Raw genomic sequence first — 18,258 nt, 5'->3', positions numbered from 1 at the left:
AGAAGGAATCAATAGCAGAATAACTGAGGCAGAAGAACGGATAAGTGACCTGGAAGACAGAATGGTGGAATTCACTGCTGTGGAACAGACTAAAGAAAAAAGAATGAAAAGAAATGAAGACAGCCTAAGAGACCTCTGGGACAACATTAAACGCAACAACATTCGCATTATAGGGGTCCCAGAAGGAGAAGAGAGAGAGAAAGGACCAGAGAAAATATTTGAAGAGATTATAGTCGAAAACTTCCCTAACATGGTAAAGGCAATAGCCACCTAAGTCCAGGAAGCGCAGAGAGTCCCATACAGGATAAACCCAAGGAGAAACACGCCGAGACACATAGTAATCAAAGTGGCAAAAATTAAAGACAAAGAAAAATTATTGAAAGCAGCAAGGGAAAAACGACAAATAACATACAAGGGAACTCCCATAAGGTTAACAGCTGATTTCTCAGCAGAAACTCTGCAAGCCAGAAGGGAGTGGCATGATATATTTAAAGTGATGAAAGGGAAGAACCTACAACCAAGATTACTCTACCCGGCAAGGATCTCATTTAGATTTGATGGAGAAATCACAAGCTTTACAGACAAGCAAAAGCTAAGAGAATTCAGCACCACCAAACCAGCTCTACAACAAATGCTAAAGGAACTTCTCTAAGTGGGAAACACAAGAGAAGAAAAGGACCTACAAAAACAAACCCAAAACAATGAAGAAAATGGTCATAGGAACATACATATCGATAATTACCTTTAACGTGAATGGATTAAATGCCCCAACCAAAAGACATAGACTGGCTGAATGGATACAAAAACAAGACCCATATATATGCTGTCTACAAGAGACCCACTTTAGACCTAGGGACACATACAGACTGAAAGTGAGGGGATGGAAAAAAATATTCCATGCAAATGGAAATCAAAAGAAAGCTGGAGTAGCTATACTCATAACAGATAAAATAGACTTTGAAATAAAGAATGTTACAAGAGACAAGGAAGGACACTACATAATGATCCAGGGATCAATCCAAGAAGAAGATATAACAATTATAAATATATATGCACCCAACATAGGAGCACCTCAATACATAAGGCAACTGCTAACAGCTATAAAAGAGGAAATTGACAGTAACACAATAATAGTGGGGGACTTTAACACCTCACTTACACCAATGGACAGATCATCCAAAATGAAAATAAATAAGGAAACAGAAGCTTTAAATGACACAATAGACCAGATAGATTTAATTGATGTATATAGGATATTCCATCCAAAAACAGCAGATTACACGTTCTTCTCAAGTGCGCATGGAACATTCTCCAGGATAGATCACATCTTGGGTCACAAATCAAGCCTCAGTAAATTTAAGAAAATTGAAATCATATCAAGCATCTTTTCTGACCACAACGGTATGAGATTAGAAATGAATTACAGGGAAAAAAACCTAAAAAAGACAAACACATGGAGGCTAAACAATACGTTACTAAATAACCAAGAGATCACTGAAGAAATCAAAGAGGAAATAAAAAAATACCTAGAGACAAATGACAATGAAAACACGACAACCCAAAACCTATGGGATGCAGCGAAAGCAGTTCTAAGAGGGAAGTTTATAGCTATACAAGCCTACCTAAGGAAACAAGAAAAATCTCAAGTAAACAATCTAACCTTACACCTAAAGAAACTAGAGAAAGAAGAACAAACAAAACCCAAAGTTAGCAGAAGGAAAGAAATCATAAAGATCAGAGCAGAAATAAATGAAATAGAAACAAAGAAAACAATAGCAAAGATCAATAAAACTAAAAGTTGGTTCTTTGAGAAGATAAACAAAATTGATAAGCCATTAGCCAGACTCATCAAGAAAAAGAGGGAGAGGACTCAAATCAATAAAATCAGAAATGAAAAAGGAGAAGTTACAACAGACACCGCAGAAATACAAAGCATCCTAAGAGACTACTACAGGCAACTTTATGCCAATAAAATGGACAACCTGGAAGAAATGGACAAATTCTTAGAAAGGTATAACCTTCCAAGACTGAACTAGGAAGAAACAGAAAATATGAACAGACCAATCACAAGTAATGAAATTGAAACTGTGATTAAAAATCTTCCAGCAAACAAAAGTCCAGGACCAAATGGCTTCACAGGTGAATTCTATCAAACATTTAAGGAAGAGCTAACACCTATCCTTCTCAAACTCTTCCAAAAAATTGCAGAGGAAGGAACACTCCGAAACTCATTCTATGAGGCCACCATCACCCTGATACGAAAACCAGACAAAGACACTACAAAAAAAGAAAATTACAGACCAATATCACTGATGAATATAGATGCAAAAATCCTCAACAAAATACTAGCAAACAGAATCCAACAACACATTAAAAGGATCATACACCACGATCAAGTGGGATTTATCCCAGGGATGCAAGGATTCTTCAATATACGCAAATCAATCAATGTGATACACCATATTAACAAATTGAAGAATAAAAACCATATGATCATCTCAATAGATGCAGAAAAAGCTTTTGACAAAATTCAACACCCATTTATGATAAAAACTCTCCAGAAAGTGGGCATAGAGGGAACCTACCTCAACATAATAAAGGCCATATATGACAAACCCACAGCAAACATCATTCTCAGTGGTGAAAAACTGAAAGCATTTCCTCTAAGATCAGGAACGACACAAGGATGTCCACTCTCACCACTATTATTCATCATAGTTCTGGAAGTCCTAGCCACGGCGATCAGAGAAGAAAAAGAAATAAAACGAATACAAATTGGAAAAGAAGAAGTAAAACTGTCACTGTTTGCGGATGACATGATACTATACATAGAGAATCCTAAAACTGCCACCAGAAAACTGCTAGAGCTAATTAATGAATATGGTAAAGTTGCAGGCTACAAAATTAATGCACAGAAATCTCTTGCATTCCTATACACTAATGATGAAAAATCTGAAAGAGAAATTATGGAAACACTCCCATTTACCATTGCAACAAAAAGAATAAAATACCTAGGAATAAACCTACCTAGGGAGACAAAAGACCTGTATGCAGAAAACTATAAGACACTGATGAAAGAAATTAAAGATGATACCAACAGATGGAGAGATATACCATGTTCTTGGATTGGAAGAATCAACATTGTGAAAATGAGTATACTACCCAAAGCAATCTACAGATTCAATGCAATCCCTATCAAATTACCAATGGCATTTTTTACGGAGCTAGAACAAATCATCTTAAAATTTGTATGGAGACACAAAACACCCCGAATAGCCAAAGCAGTCTTGAGGCAAAAAAATGGAGCTGGAGGGATCAGACTCCCTGACTTCAGACTATACTACAAAGCTACAGTAATCAAGACAATATGGTACTGGCACCAAAACAGAAACATAGATCAATGGAACAAGATAGAAAGCCCAGAGATTAACCCACGCACCTATGGTCAACTAATCTATGACAAAGGAGGCAAAGATATACAATGGAGAAAAGACAGTCTCTTCAATAAGTGGTGCTGGGAAAACTGGACAGCTACATGTAAAAGAATGAAATTAGAATACTCTCTAACACCATACACAAAAATAAACTCAAAATGGATTAGAGACCTAAATATAAGACTGGACACTGTAAAACTCTTAGAGGAAAACATAGGAAGAACACTCTTTGACATAAATCACAGCAAGATCTTTTTTGATCCACCTCCTAGAGTAATGGAAATAAAAACAAAAATAAACAAATGGGACCTAATGAAACTTAAAAGCTTTTGCACAGCAAAGGAAACCATAAACAAGACGAAAAGACAACCCTCAGAATGGGAGAAAATATTTGCAAAGGAATCAACGGACAAAGGATTAATCTCCAAAATATATAAACAGCTCATTCAGCTCAATATTAAAGAAACAAACACCCCAATCCAAAAATGGGCAGAAGACCTAAATAGACATTTCTCCAAAGAAGACATACAGACGGCCACGAAGCACATGAAAAGATGCTCAACATCACTAATTATTAGAGAAATGCAAATCAAAACTACAATGAGGTATCACCTCACACCAGTTAGAATGGGCATCATCAGAAAATCTACAAACAACAAATGCTGGAGAGGGTGTGGAGAAAAGGGAACCCTCTTGCACTGTTGGTGGGAATGTCAATTGATACAGCCACTATGGAGAACAATATGGAGGTTCCTTAAAAAACTAAAAATAGAATTACCATATGACCCAGCAATCCCACTACTGGGCATATACCCAGAGAAAACCGTAACTCAAAAAGACACATGCACCCGAATGTTCATTGCAGCACTATTTACAATAGCCAGGTCATGGAAGCAACCTAAATGCCCATCAACAGAAGAATGGATAAAGAAGGTGTGGTACATGTATACAATGGAATATTACTCAGCCATAAAAAGGAACGAAATTGAGTCATTTGTTGAGAAGTGGATGGATCTAGAGACTGTCATACAGAGTGAAGTAAGTCAGAAAGAGAAAAACAAATATCGTATATTAATGCATGTATGTGGAACCTAGAAAAATGGTACAGATGAGCCAGTGTGCAGGGCAGAAGTTGAGACACAGATGTAGAGAATGGACATATGGACACCAATGGGGGAAAACTGCGGTGGGATGGGGATGGTGGTGTGCTGAATTGGGCGATTGGGATTGACATGTATACACTGATGTGTATAAAATTGATGCCTAATAAGAACCTGCAGTATAAAAAAAACAAACAAACAAAACAACTAATACTAAACTTTCATTGGGTTATTTGTATGGAAATATGTTAATATAAATGTTTCAGACATTACATGAAATTTCTAAAAATCTAAAAAAAAAATATGATCTTCAACTTCAAGTCATTGCAATTTAACAAATGTTGCAGTGCTTACTACATGCAAGGCACTGTGCTAGCTGGTTAACTTCCCTCCTCCCCCACTCTCAGTGTTGTCAGACATGTGTCAGACATGGTCCTTTTAAAAATCCATTGTTGCTTTTCACTTGCCTCTCAGAGTATTGAAGGTATGAATGGTGAAAAAAAATTAAAAAAAAGAAGACACTGATTTTCTGAGACAAACCTCTTGTACAAAATAAATTGAGAGATAATAAATCTCTATATAAAAATGATTGTACACACACACACTTATATGCCCACAAACACATATTTACCTTTCATTTTAAACAAATCACTAGGAAAATAAGGGTTGAAGGAAAAGTTCCTTGCTCCTTTACAAGGTAGGCAAATCAACATAGGGTAAAAATAATACCCCAAGTCACCTAATCTATTTTGGAATAGTAAAACCAAAAGAGATGAAGAATCAGTTTTATCTTGGGGAAGTTGTTTCTGATTTTAAAATGTAAGCACAATACACATGATGATAAAATGGACTTCTCAACTAAGAATAAATGAACTTTTATGAGTGTACATAACTCTAAAGTAATGATAATGAAGTAATTAAAATAAAGGGAAGGTTGGTGTGTGAGATGTCTCCAAAATTTTTCATAATATTTGGTTTTCCCTTCACTTAGGACTTCTTTTAAACAAGGTGAAGGGCTTCCCTGGTGGCGCAGTGGTTGAGAATCTGCCTGCCAATGCAGGGGACACGGGTTCGAGCCCTGGTCTGGGAAGATCCCATATGCCGCGGAGCAACTAGGCCCGTGAGCCACAATTACTGAGCCTGCGCGTCTGGAGCCTGTGCTCCGCAACAAGAGAGGCCGCGATAGTGAGAGGCCCGCGCACTGCGATGAAGAGTGGTCCCCACTTGCCACAACTAGAGAGAGCCCTCGCACAGAAACGAAGACCCAACACAGCCATAAATAAATAAATAAATATTAAAAAAAAAAAAAAAAAAAAAAAAAAAAAACAAGGTGAAAACGTAAGGTTTTCTGGCCTGTTTTGGACAAGTTGTTATGAATTTTAGCATCTCATCTTTAAATCTCTATTCTTGAACTCCAAATGTTTCCCTCGATTACAGTGTACAGTAATAAACAACTGCTACTCTCTGCTTGTTCCCACCCACTTGTACAAGTAAGTCTGTAGTATTTCAGGACCTCTGATTTGGTTTTCAAGAGGCTTTTTCTTGTCACTGGCTCTCCTCCATTTCTGCTGACCCAGGCTTCCAAGAGTGTGAGGGATAATGGGATACACTCTCCGAAGAGTTTGATGCCTCTTTTTTTATTTGTTTTGCTCATCACTGTATTAAAAACATAAAATTCTAACTGAGTAAATTTGAAGATCGAATTGGCTTTATTCAGTGATTTATGAATCGGGCAGCATCCCATTGAGCAAGTAGAAAGGAGCTCTGCGGAGCTGTAAAAAATGCAAGAACTTTACAGGCAGGAGGGGGCAGAAAAGGGAAGTTTCTAGCTAAGAGTGGATTGTTTCAGGCAGGGTCACCTTCCTTTTGGGGGAAGGTGGGGGGTCACCCCTCTAGTGCTGACCAGGTAATTCCAGATCTATTGGTGAAAGGTCCCATTCCTGAGAGAGGCTGAAACTGCAATTAGGTTAGCTATTAAGTCTTGGTTTGCTGACGTGGGACTTAGCACAAGTGACTCCATTTGGGGTTTGTTGTTTCTTTACTAACAACTGTATCTCATTCCTAGCTCTTAACCCCAGTACCTAGATACTTGCTGGTGAATGGATGACCAGACCAGTGAATTCAGAATTTCAGAGAAGTTCTTTATAATGAGAGACAGGCAGAGAAATGGCAGTTCTACCACCCAGTAAGTTTTGAACTCTTGCAGGTCTGATGCCCAAATCAAGCGTGGGAACGTGAACAGTGAGACTGAGTGAAAACTCAGCAGTTCTTTGTGTTTCTGTTAGAGAAACACTGGTGGGAGACAGAGGACAAAGGAAGGAGACACAGGACTGGAGTGACCTCAGCTGGGGGCGGTGTTTCACAGTGTTGGGTGCTGCAGAGAGGTAGTCAGCAGGAGCAGGGGCTGTGTACATCATCAGAGGCATTTTTTATTTTATTTTATTGTTTTTATTGACGTATAGTTGATTTACAATCTTGTGCCAATCTGCTGTATGGCAAAGTGACTCAGTTATACACATATAGACATTCTTTTTTAATATTCTTTTCCATTACAGTTTATCACAGGATATTGACTCTAGTTCCCTGTGCTGTAGAGTAGGACCTTGTTGTTTATCCCTCCTATATATAATAGTTTACATCTGCTAATGCCACACTCCCAGCCCTTCCCTCTCCCACCCTCCTCCTCCTTGGCAACCACAAGTCTGTTCTCTATGTCTGTGAGTCTGTTGCTGTTTCATAGATAGGTTCATTTGTGCCATAGTTTAGATTCCACATGTAAGTGGTATCACATGGTATTTGTCTTTCTCTTTCTGACTTACTTCACTTAATAATCTCTAGTTGCATCCATGTTGCTGCAGTCATCAAAGGCATCTTAGAAGAGGCTCTGCTTGCCATAGCTTCTGGCAGCGTTGCTTCCTACAGTGGAAAGAAGAATGTTGTTGATGGGAATTCCCAAAGTTAGGCTAAAGTGGGGGTGAAGTAACTTTTCTAGGTGAAGAGGTGATCTTTTTTTTTTTTTTTTGATTTGTATGTGTGTGTTTTATTATATATTAGTCTCTTAAATCAAATAGAAGACAAAAAGTGGAGCTACAAACCAAAGTTACAACAGTACGAGCTTTTCTCGTCGCCCGTCTGTCTACTTTTACCAGAGGTCTTTATTTCTTCATAAGGCTTTGAGCTACTGTCCAGGGTCCTTGACTGCAACCTGAAGAACTCCCTGTGGCAGGCGGGTCTGGTGGTTAAGAACTCTCTCAACTCTTGATTAACTGGGAATGTCTTGATTTCTCCCTCATTTTCGAAGGAAAGTTTTGCTAGATATAGGATTCTTGGTTGACGGTTTCTTTCCTTCAACACTTCAAGTACATTGAGTCATGCCATCTGGCCTCCGAGGCTCCTGATGAGAAATCTGCTCAATGACCTTCCTGTCAAACCTTCTCTCAGCTTCATAGACTTTCATAATGTACCGTATCATGTCTTATGCAACAGAACATTTTGTATAGTATTGTGAAGTCAGTTAAGTTGTAACGTTATTTTGAGACCAGAATTTAAGGAAAAGGAATTGAACATTTCAAGTGTAGACATTATGAGGTCTTTAAAATTATTACACATTTTCAAACTAGAAATAAAAAGGCCACTGAAGTATCCTGCAGATTTTTATTTATAACAAAGTGAATGCCAATATCTAATAACACACGTAAAGAAAAATTTCTTTGGGATCCTTTTTCCTAAGTGTAAAGGGACCTTGAACTCAAAAAGTGAGAAAACCACTGTGGTGTATGTATTCCCAGCGGTGATAGGTCCATTTCTTGCTCTGACCTCAGAGTGCACCATTGTGATGTACTTCACAAAGCCCTATGAAAGAGAAAGGTGGGCCCAGGTTTTTGGTCCTTAGAGCCCAGGAAGCTGCTTTTGGTGACCTGACGGCCTTGGACCTACAGTTAGCTTGTGTTTTCCTTGTTTCTGCCATTTTGTTGATTTTCGTTTCTCTTTACTCTTTTTTATCTGTGTCATTGTTCTTTCTACAGTTAGCATAGTGAGTATTGTTGGTATAGTTAATACTTGATTAGCATAGTTAGTGTAGTTAGTACTAGTTAGCGCTGTTGGTACAGTTAGCGTAGTTAGCGTTGTTAGTAGAGACAGCATACTTAGCCCTGTTAGTACAGTTAGCATTGTTAGTTAGCATAGTTAGCGTTGCTAGGTAGTGCTGTCAGTCAGTGTAGTTAGCAGATCACCAGGATGCAGGGCCTCACAGCCAAATCTGCTGGCAAGGCGGCTCATATTGATGACTTCCAGATCCTCCACACCATTGGTGAAGGCACCTTCGGTAAAGTGAAGTTGGCCCGGCACATTCTGACCGGGACACAGGTGGCTGTGAAGGTCATAAAGAAAAGGCGTCAGAGCTTCTCAAGTGTCCAGGCACTTTTCCGGGAAGTGTGCGGTCTGAAGGCTCTGAATCACCCCAATATTGTAAAACTGCTGGGGGTGATTGACACAGAGGAGACATTTTTCGTGGTGATGGAGTACCTCAGTGGGGGGGACATGTCCCGCTATTTGAAGACCCATGGCCGTATGACAGAGGCGGAGGCCCGAGGCCCGTTCCAGCAGCTGGTCTCCGCCCTGCAGCACTGCCACCGGAGGGGCATCGTGCATTGGGACCTGAAGCCACTGAGCCTCCTCTTTGATTCCAACATGAATATCAAACTTACAGACTTTGGCCTCAGCAACAAGTGTGATGGCACTGTCCAACTGGACACGATCTGCAGCAGACACCCTTATGCTGCCCCGGAACTCTTGCTGGGGCAGAGCTACAGCGGCTCTGCGGTGGACGTGTGGAGCTTGGGAGTAGTGCTGTACACCATGGTAACTGGGTCCCGGCCCTTTGTGGGAAAAGACTTCCAGGAGCTGCGGAAGCAAATCCTACAAGGGCAATACCCCATCCCACCTTATCTGTCTGTGGAGATAAGGGATCTGTTACAAAAAATGATTGCCCTCAACCCCAGTGACAGAGGCACCTTACCTGACCTCAGCAGGCATCCATGGGTCAACATGGGCCAGAAGGAGCCACTCCAGCCACCCTGTGGAGAGGACCTGGAGGTGACAATGGTGAGGACTCCGGGCTTGACTTGCGACCAGATCCAGGACACTGGGACAGGCAGTGTGAGCTCCAAGAAACCCAAGGTGGAGGTCTCCATCATAACTCTGAAGCCCTTCTCTTGCGGGGACCTCTGTGGCAGTGAACTTGAGCCTTCTCCAAGCCCTGTGGTGTCCTCCCTGCAAACCAGGTGGCTCTACCACAGAAAAAATGTGCAGCTGCAGGAAGACCAGCAGGCAGGGCAGAAGATCGGTGAGTCTGCCTGTCCCCCACCCAGCCTGGAGGCGAGGACTGCCACCCCCAGCCCAGCCCCCCAGTGTGGCACTGGGACATCCACCTCCAGCAGCAGCAGCAGGATTGGAGCCCCAGAGGGAAGCAGCTGCCCCCTGGGTGTGTCCAACACTGGAAGGTCCTCCCACGCTGGGCAGCCTGAGAGTGTGTCCTCATCCACTCTCTCTGGCCAGAGCCAGAAAAAGCAAGGGGTGGCTGGGAGAATCTGGAACTTTGTTTTGAAACATCTTTGTTGCAAGCTGCCCAGCATGAGGCGTCATAATAAAGTGAGCCCATGTGAACCCCATGGATGACCGAGGCAGGAAGGTCAGGCCGCCGCGCTCCCTGGGGCCCGGTGCAGGGGAAGAGGAGTGTGTTCTCTGCACGGCCTTCAGAAGCATCGTATCCAAGACCCTGGCCAGCTCAGAGGATGGTCCAGAGCAGCCCGGGCGACCGAAAGCGAGGCCACCGTGGCTGCAGGTCTGCCCCTCAACCCCCACCTGGGTGAAACTTGAGAGACTGGACTGTCATTCCTGGGGCACGTCTCCCCTCCCCCACTCTTCTGTCTTCCGTGTTGGTGGTGGAGGGGGATGGTTCTTGTTCCAAGAACTCCTTGGTTCTTCCAATTCTAGTTAATAAACTTGATGCTCCAGAAAAAAAAAAAAAAAAGAACACAAAACAAAATGAAAGCTCTAACATTTCAAATTGTCAGTGATAAAATAAAAATGAAAAAATATATAAATAGAAAAAAATATATAAATACATAATTTAACAGTTTTAATAATTCATTCATTTATTTACTAATAATTGTTTTCTGAGCACATAGAGCTTGTATTAGATCCCAGAGATATAGAAATATCAAAGTATTTTGTCTCACGGAGCTTCAAATCTAGTGTGGGATATGGTCAATAAGTAAATATGTGTGTGCTTAAGACATTGGATCATAATCATCACGGTGAGAAAATTAGAACAGAGTAAGGTGATGAAGTATTGGGGGATGGGGACTTTTAAACAGCGATTCGATGAAAAAGCTGTAGAGGAACAGCCATCTCAAGATGCCCAAGGGAGAAAGCGTTCCAGGCAGCTGGACCAGCAGGTAAAGTCAGTGGGAGCCGGGCATTACGTGAGGGACGGTGAGGAGGCCTGTGTGGCTGGAGGGGAGTGAGCCAGAGGCCAGTGGAAATAATGGGTTGGAGGGACGATGGGGTCCAGACGACGTGGCACTTGGAAGATGTGAGGGAGATTAGAGACACTCTCTGGTCTCACAATACAATTCCCAGTGTCCTTAAGACAAAAGCTTACAGGATGCCAATAGCATGTTCTCTGTCCTAAAATAATTGCGTGTGTGTTATATATTAGTTTGGGATAACCTTTACCTTAGCACAGGAGTACAAAATTTCCTATTCAAAGAAGAGAAACTCCTGGGATAAACAAGAATATAAAAAAGAATGTATAACTGAGTCACTTTGCTGTACAGCAGAAATTAACACAACATTGTAAACCAACTATACTTCAATTAAAAAAAGAAGAGAAACTCTCTGCAATTCAAAAGCACCAAATACCCACTCACATAATTTTTCTATTTTCCCTATCATGTTTGATGCCAGCATTTTTATAGTTAAATGGAATATTTTGTGGCAAGGTGTTTGCAGACTATGTAAATATTTTATTCCTCATCAACGATTCTCCCAAACTTTGACCTTTCCAATACTCCAGTGTTTCCAATAGTTTTAGCATCCCCTGGTGACTCTCGTCTGAATTATTACTCTAATGAATGCTAAATTCTAACCTTATCATTCCTGCTGCATGTACTAGTTGGTATTCTGTCGTAAGGAAGAGCTTTCTTCCCCCCTGTAGTCAGGGATTCATTTCTTTCCTGATATCAGTATGAACCCATGGGTTCTCAGCTGCAACTTGACAGTCTAAAAACATCACTCGACCAAGTGATCAAAGTTACCTTCATCACCACCGGGATCAAGCACATCAGGAGTCTTCTCATACGGCACCACGGGAAGAACACAGTATCCCCTCTGTGGTTGCCTGCCAGACATCTCATTGGAAGGACCTGTGAGAGAAGGTCTTAAAGAAGAAGACAGAAGAACCGTTTCAAGTGGAAGAAGGCTACAGAGAAAGGAAAAGCGAATGCCCCGGGTAACCCCTCATTCTGTCCTGAGCCAGGGGGTGATAGCGATCAAGGGGGGGAAAAGCAAATGCCCCGGGTAACCCCTCATTCGGTCCTGAGCCAGGGGGTGATAGCGATCAAGGGGGGGAAAAGCAAATGCCCCGGGTAACCCCTCATTCTGTCCTGAGCCAGGGGGTGATAGCGATCAAGGGGGGGAAAAGCAAATGCCCCGGGTAACCCCTCATTCTGTCCTGAGCCAGGGGGTGATAGCGATCAAGGGGGGGAAAAGCAAATGCCCCAGGTAACCCCTCATTCGGTCCTGAGCCAGGGGGTGATAGCGATCAATGGGGGGAAAAGCGAATGCCCCAGGTAACCCCTCATTCTGTCCTGAGCCAGGGGGTGATAGCGATCAAGGGGGGGAAAAGCAAATGCCCCGGGTAACCCCTCATTCGGTCCTGAGCCAGGGGGTGATAGCGATCGGGGGGGGGAAAAGCAAATGCCCCGGGTAACCCCTCATTCTGTCCTGAGCCAGGGGGTGATAGCGATCAAGGGGGGGAAAAGCAAATGCCCCGGGTAACCCCTCATTCTGTCCTGAGCCAGGGGGTGATAGCGATCAAGGGGGGGAAAAGCAAATGCCCCGGGTAACCCCTCATTCTGTCCTGAGCCAGGGGGTGATAGCGATCAATGGGGGGAAAAGCAAATGCCCCGGGTAACCCCTCATTCGGTCCTGAGCCAGGGGGTGATAGCGATCAAGGGGGGGAAAAGCAAATGCCCCGGGTAACCCCTCATTCGGTCCTGAGCCACGGGGTGATAGCGATCAAGGATGTCATTGGAAAAATTAATGAAACTTGGGTGTGGACTGGGCTTTATATAATGGAATTTAGCGATGCCAGACTTTCTGATCTTGATAACACTTATGCAAAAGAATATCCTTATTTTCACGATGTACATACTAAAAAGAAAGAAAGGGAGGGAGGGAGGGGGGAGGGAGGAAGGGGGGAGGCGGAGGGAGGGGGAAGGGGAGGGAGGGGGAGGGAGGGGGAAGGGGGAGGGAGGGAGGGACTGATGGAAAGGGGAGAGAAGGGAGAAAAAGTCTCCCACAATTGTCATCCATCTAGAAAGAGTGAAGGCAGGAAACTTAAGTATGCATAGAGTGATTTTGTAATTTCGTGTATATACTCTTAAAAATGAATGTCAGAAAATTTAGTTAAAAATAATTATCACAAAAAACATAATCCTTTGCCTCAATTTTTAGTAATTAGTTTAAGTTCAGCGTTTGCTTAATTTTCAATTTGTTTCAGTAAATTGTTTTTAGGGCCTAATATGTCCCAGGCACCGTTGGGCACTAAAGAGGAATGAGATGTTATCTGTGATTAGGGAAGTTCCCGACCCCCCAGGAAGGTCTCTACAGGAAATAACACCTGGTCATTCAGCAGCACAGACCAGTGGGGGTTGAAATTTCAATGAATGAACCCAACTAAAATATTCAGCACCGAGTTTCAGTTTCAGACTCTCTTTGAAAGAGCCTCATTACTCCTGAAAGAATAGAAAATATTCTCCCCCAGTGCCCCCTCTCCCTGGGCATCACGTTGCTCACCTATTTATTTTTGCTGGTATTGATAATATGTGACTCAATCATATTCACTGTCATCTGCCGCCCAGATGTTTGACATAGATAAGATCCTCTCTGAAACGTCTCTGCATTGGCAAAAAAGAGTAACTTGATTATCTCCCACCTCTTAGTATTGAAATCAGCAAGGACGCCCTGTAGTTCCGTGTCTTAATTGATTCTTTAACCAATGAAGCTTGGGTAAATATGCAAAACGTTATTCTGGTTGGAGACTAAAGGAAAGGAATCATTAGCAAAGTCTACTTAAGACTATTGCCTCAAGTAACTTCTTTTCAAACTCTGAATAACTGAAACAAAATGAAATGCACTAAGAAGATAATCTGAAATCTTTAGGACCTTATAACGACATTTTCCTTAGGTAAGGGAAAATCTGAAATATCTAACTTGACCTGTTCAAATAAAGAAGTATCTTCATATGGTTATAGAAGATATAATGTGGTTCACTCTGGATGGTAAGGTGAGCAGTACAACTTACGTGGAGGGAATATGCTACCACTTTGACCTACTTTTTAATTTTCTTTTTACTATATTACAGAAGTCTTTTGGAAAACCTGTGCAGACTTGCTAAGGCATAGGAAAGCAGTATATAGATACACACACACACACACACACACACACACATACACACACACATACACACACACAAGGCAAAACCCCACATTTTAATATATAAAGCTATTAATGTGATGTTCCTTTTATGTAAAGTTATGAATTTGGATATTATATGAACCATATTAACTGTATTCACATTGCAGTACAGACTCCTATTCAGGAAGAAGAATCAGGTGAAACTTTCATTTGTTTGGCCTGAGTTTAGTGACAGGTTATTGGGAGGAGGCATACGGGAAATCTTGCCTGATAAATTTTACGGAGCTCATTAAAGAATGCAGAGCAAGGGTGACAACTGATATGACTACACTTTTAAGAATGAAAGCGCATCTATCATTGTATTCAGTCTGGGACGTGCAAAGAGTCTAGCGGTGGGCTCAGAGGTGCTTGAGGGAGAGCCCTTTGAAGCTAAAAGGTGTGTGAGAGTCGTATTTAATATATTCCATCCATTAATGTCTACAGATTATGCTTTTTGTTGGAAAACAGTTTTTGGAAAGAGGAAAACCAACCAGAAGCCTTTATTAAAGCTCAGCCTTTATTAAAAAGACCTTAGTGTGAGAACAGCTCTCAAATGAGTTTCTGTGGAGAGCAAGGAGATTAAAGATTTAACAGATAGTTTGGGGAAGATCAGTCAAAGTTCATTCAGGAGTTCTCCGTTCAGACCCTGAAGGCAGGGCCACTTCTGCTGTGTTAGGACACAGCCAGGCATGTCTAGGGCAGTCAGCATAGAGGCATGCCTGCTTTAGCAGCCGGGGATTGGATGTTTTGGGTTTGGCAAGGCGGGTGGAGAGGAGTACTTGCGGCTAGGGTCTTGCCTGTCAAGGGTCAGTTGAACCTTTTTGGACCATGAGAGTTTCTCACAAAGTATCTAATATGATTTGTTTTAAAAAATAATTCCAATTTGCTATGTGATCCTGCCGGCTGTATCTAATGTAAACTTTTCTGGGTCTGTTGCCTGAATAAGATAGAAATGAAAGTTTGGATCTGCCTTCTATGTTAACAGTATATATAATGTTAAATTTGTTCGTTTTCACTTACAGGCTGGAGCTAATGTCCTTCTCCAGGACGTCAATGGAAATATCCCACTGGACTATGCCACGGAAGGGACAGAATCGAGCTCCATCCTATTGACCTACCTGGATGAAAATGGTAGGCAGATGCCTTGAAAAACCATAGAAAGACAGAAGAAGAGATAGGGTGGTAGAATTTAAGTGTATATATTTTAGGCGTGCTTACATGATTTCAGATGGACGTCGTTTCCCTCGATTGTGTGAAATGAGGTCTCGTTCCGTGCAGCGTTTCATAGTTGGTTTAGTCAATGCAGTTTTGCAAGCTGGCAGAAATCTGGAGACCAACCATGCAGGGACATTTTAACAGGCATCCAAAGTCCATAATTAGCCGGACTGGGTTTGTAATTATAATCTATTCTCCACTGGGAGGGGAAGGGAAGTGAACCAGCACAACTGAATTTTGAGTTAATGAGCGTGAGGTCACGTGAAGTGTATTCTCCTAGGAGGATCCTGCCTCCGAAGAATCCCACGCAGGTGAGTGAGGGCTGAAGTCAAGGGCAGTTTGCACAGCATCCCAACATCCACTCTTGGGGACACATGGAAACTCAACCCTCGTCGGAAGAAAGCCCCACGGTCATGGTGCGGGCTGAAACGATGAGGCTGGGCCCCCAAATGCATTCGCTGACAAAGGACGTTTAATTGCACAGCCTGAGTGTATAGTTTCATGAGTGAGTTCAGCCTTGGCGAAGTGTGAGGCTTTTGGAGCCCTGAGCCCCACATGGTGTTAAACTAAAGGAGTATGCCCCGTCGTTTATTTTTTTTTTTTCTTTCAGCTCTTTAGGTATAAAGAGCACCAAAGAAATTCCAATCCCTTCAAGTATGATCTTTTGTCAGAGAAAAGGTTCAACATACTTAATAGGCCCATCGTGCCTGAGACCCTATCGTTCTTGCCTCTAAGAAAAGCCTGCACATCTGCCTCTTCGCTCTCTGTGCTCTGGACCCCCTCCAGATCACTTGTCTCAAAAGGTTTATTCTCAGGAGGGCTTAGAACAATAATAATTAGTGCTTAGCAGCCCTGGGTTCTTAAAAAAAACTTGTCTCATTAATTCTGAAAGCAAGGTAAGCGATGTTATCTTCATTGGAGAAACTGTGAGCTGCGCTGTGGTTCTGAGGGTCACCAGGTCATGGCCCCGGGTGACAGACCGTGGGGTAGAGTCACTCCCTGGTCCCCCCTCCTGCAGAAGGGACCTTGCGCTTTCTCGCATCTCGTCAGCTGTGACTTGTTCCACTGCTGGGAAGTTTATCATTTGGATCTTTGCAAAACTTAACTTGGAGCGCACGATTCTGAATCTGAGTTTAGAACGTGGCCGTCTTATTTATCTGTGCCGGGTTTGTGGGATCGTTTCCTGTTCTCATTGTTCTGAATTTGTAATAGCTACAGTCATGTATCTTTCCCTTTGGAAACTAAAATTAAGTATCTTTCTTTGCAAAAGAATGAACTTTACTTCTTCACCTTTCCAACTCATGGGAGGATTTTGTTTGCTAAGAACATTGAGTGTTTGCAAGGGCAGTGTTACTATTCCATATAAAGAAAAATAAGTGTATTCCTTTAAGAGGCTGATTTAAAAATGATTAAGGAAAAAAATGAGAAGGAGATACTGACTCTGAATGGTTAGGAGAAAATCTGTCACGACGATGGCTGTCACAATCCGTTTGTGAGATCCATGTTTGCCGGAACAAATGTGCTTTAATATCTCTTACATTTTGAATTCTGTTTTCCATTTGTCCCTGCTGTTGCACTGGCCTCTGCCTTTCATCTGTCTGCCCGTCCTTCACCCCATTCACAGTCTGGTTCCATTTGTGCCCACATCCTTCCTCCTTATCTGGATCAGCTGCCATAGTTCCAGTAAATACTGTCTAATTCAATTTATTCTCTGCATCCTCCCCCGTCCCGTTGGTGCGCTTTTAGAGTTATCGGTTGTGACAGCATGGGCTGATACTGTTAGAAATTTCTAATGTTCCAAGATGGGATTTTCATTATTTGGTGCACTGCGTTCTTCTAACTAGGCAGTGGAAAACCTTGAGTTCTCACTCTGCATCATCCAGCTTCAAATCGGAGTACTTATCACGCTGTCACATGAGGACACATGTGGAAGAAGACAGGCCAGGTAGCGAGCACGTTGATTACATGGAAAATCGCTGGTCACAGGTTCTAACTGTACGGTCACCACTGGCATACACTGTACCCCAGGAAAGATGCTCACCATGGAAAAAAACATATAGGTCTATGTTTCCAAGTCCCTGAAGAGTAAAACAAAACCTTTTTACTTTGCCCTTCGTATATCATCACCCATGGCCCTTTCTCCTTTCTTTCAAATCCATCCTTTTAGAAAAAGCAGCTCATATTTATTCTTCTGAGTTCCTAATTTCCTCTACTGAGCCCGCTGAAGTTCTGCTTCCTCCCCTACCGATCTGGACACGTCCCTACGGTGATTGCCACTGCCCTCGGTTCTCTATCCAGCTGTCACTTTTCTGCTCTCCTGCCTTTCCTCATCTCCCTGTGACATTCAGTGACCTTGATCACACTCTCCTATGAAAAGGCTCTGATCTTCCCATAGTTTTTCTCCCTTCTTTTAGTTTCCTTTGGATGCACCACTTATGTATCCAGAAGCCAAAATGTTGGTTGTTCCCAAGGCTTTGTCTTTGAGCATCTTCTCTCTACACACTGTCCCTGGTCATCTTCCCCTCTTCCTAGTGTCCTTAGCACCTACCTGACCCCAGGGTTACTCTTGCAGCTTAGATATCTTTCAAGACCTTCTGCATTGTCCCTGCAATTTCATTACGTGTCTTGTGTCTTTGACTTGGATGTCAGACAAGTTGAAATAACGTGTCCAGTATGGACCTTCATGTTGTGCTTTCATACTCTCTCTGTATTCTCTTTACCTTTACACCCAGAAATCTGAGTATCTGAACATTACTTTTCTTCTCCTG

General features: G+C 42.3%; 1 protein-coding gene across 1 annotated transcript in view; it reads left to right on the top strand.

The window, feature by feature from the left end:
- The window catches only part of MYO16 (myosin XVI), a 545,489-nt gene that overhangs the window by 208,977 nt on the left and 318,254 nt on the right, over positions 1 to 18,258 (top strand). The window contains exon 5 of the mRNA XM_057532523.1: positions 15,298 to 15,406. Within this exon, the coding sequence (XP_057388506.1) occupies positions 15,298 to 15,406 (109 nt within the window). The remainder of the gene's footprint in view (positions 1 to 15,297; positions 15,407 to 18,258) is intronic.

Source organism: Balaenoptera acutorostrata, chromosome 18 (assembly GCF_949987535.1).
Source record: "Balaenoptera acutorostrata chromosome 18, mBalAcu1.1, whole genome shotgun sequence".
Lineage (NCBI taxonomy): Eukaryota > Metazoa > Chordata > Mammalia > Artiodactyla > Balaenopteridae > Balaenoptera > Balaenoptera acutorostrata.
The sequence above is the reverse complement of the archived record's forward strand: the minus strand, read 5'-3'. Positions and strand labels throughout refer to the sequence as shown.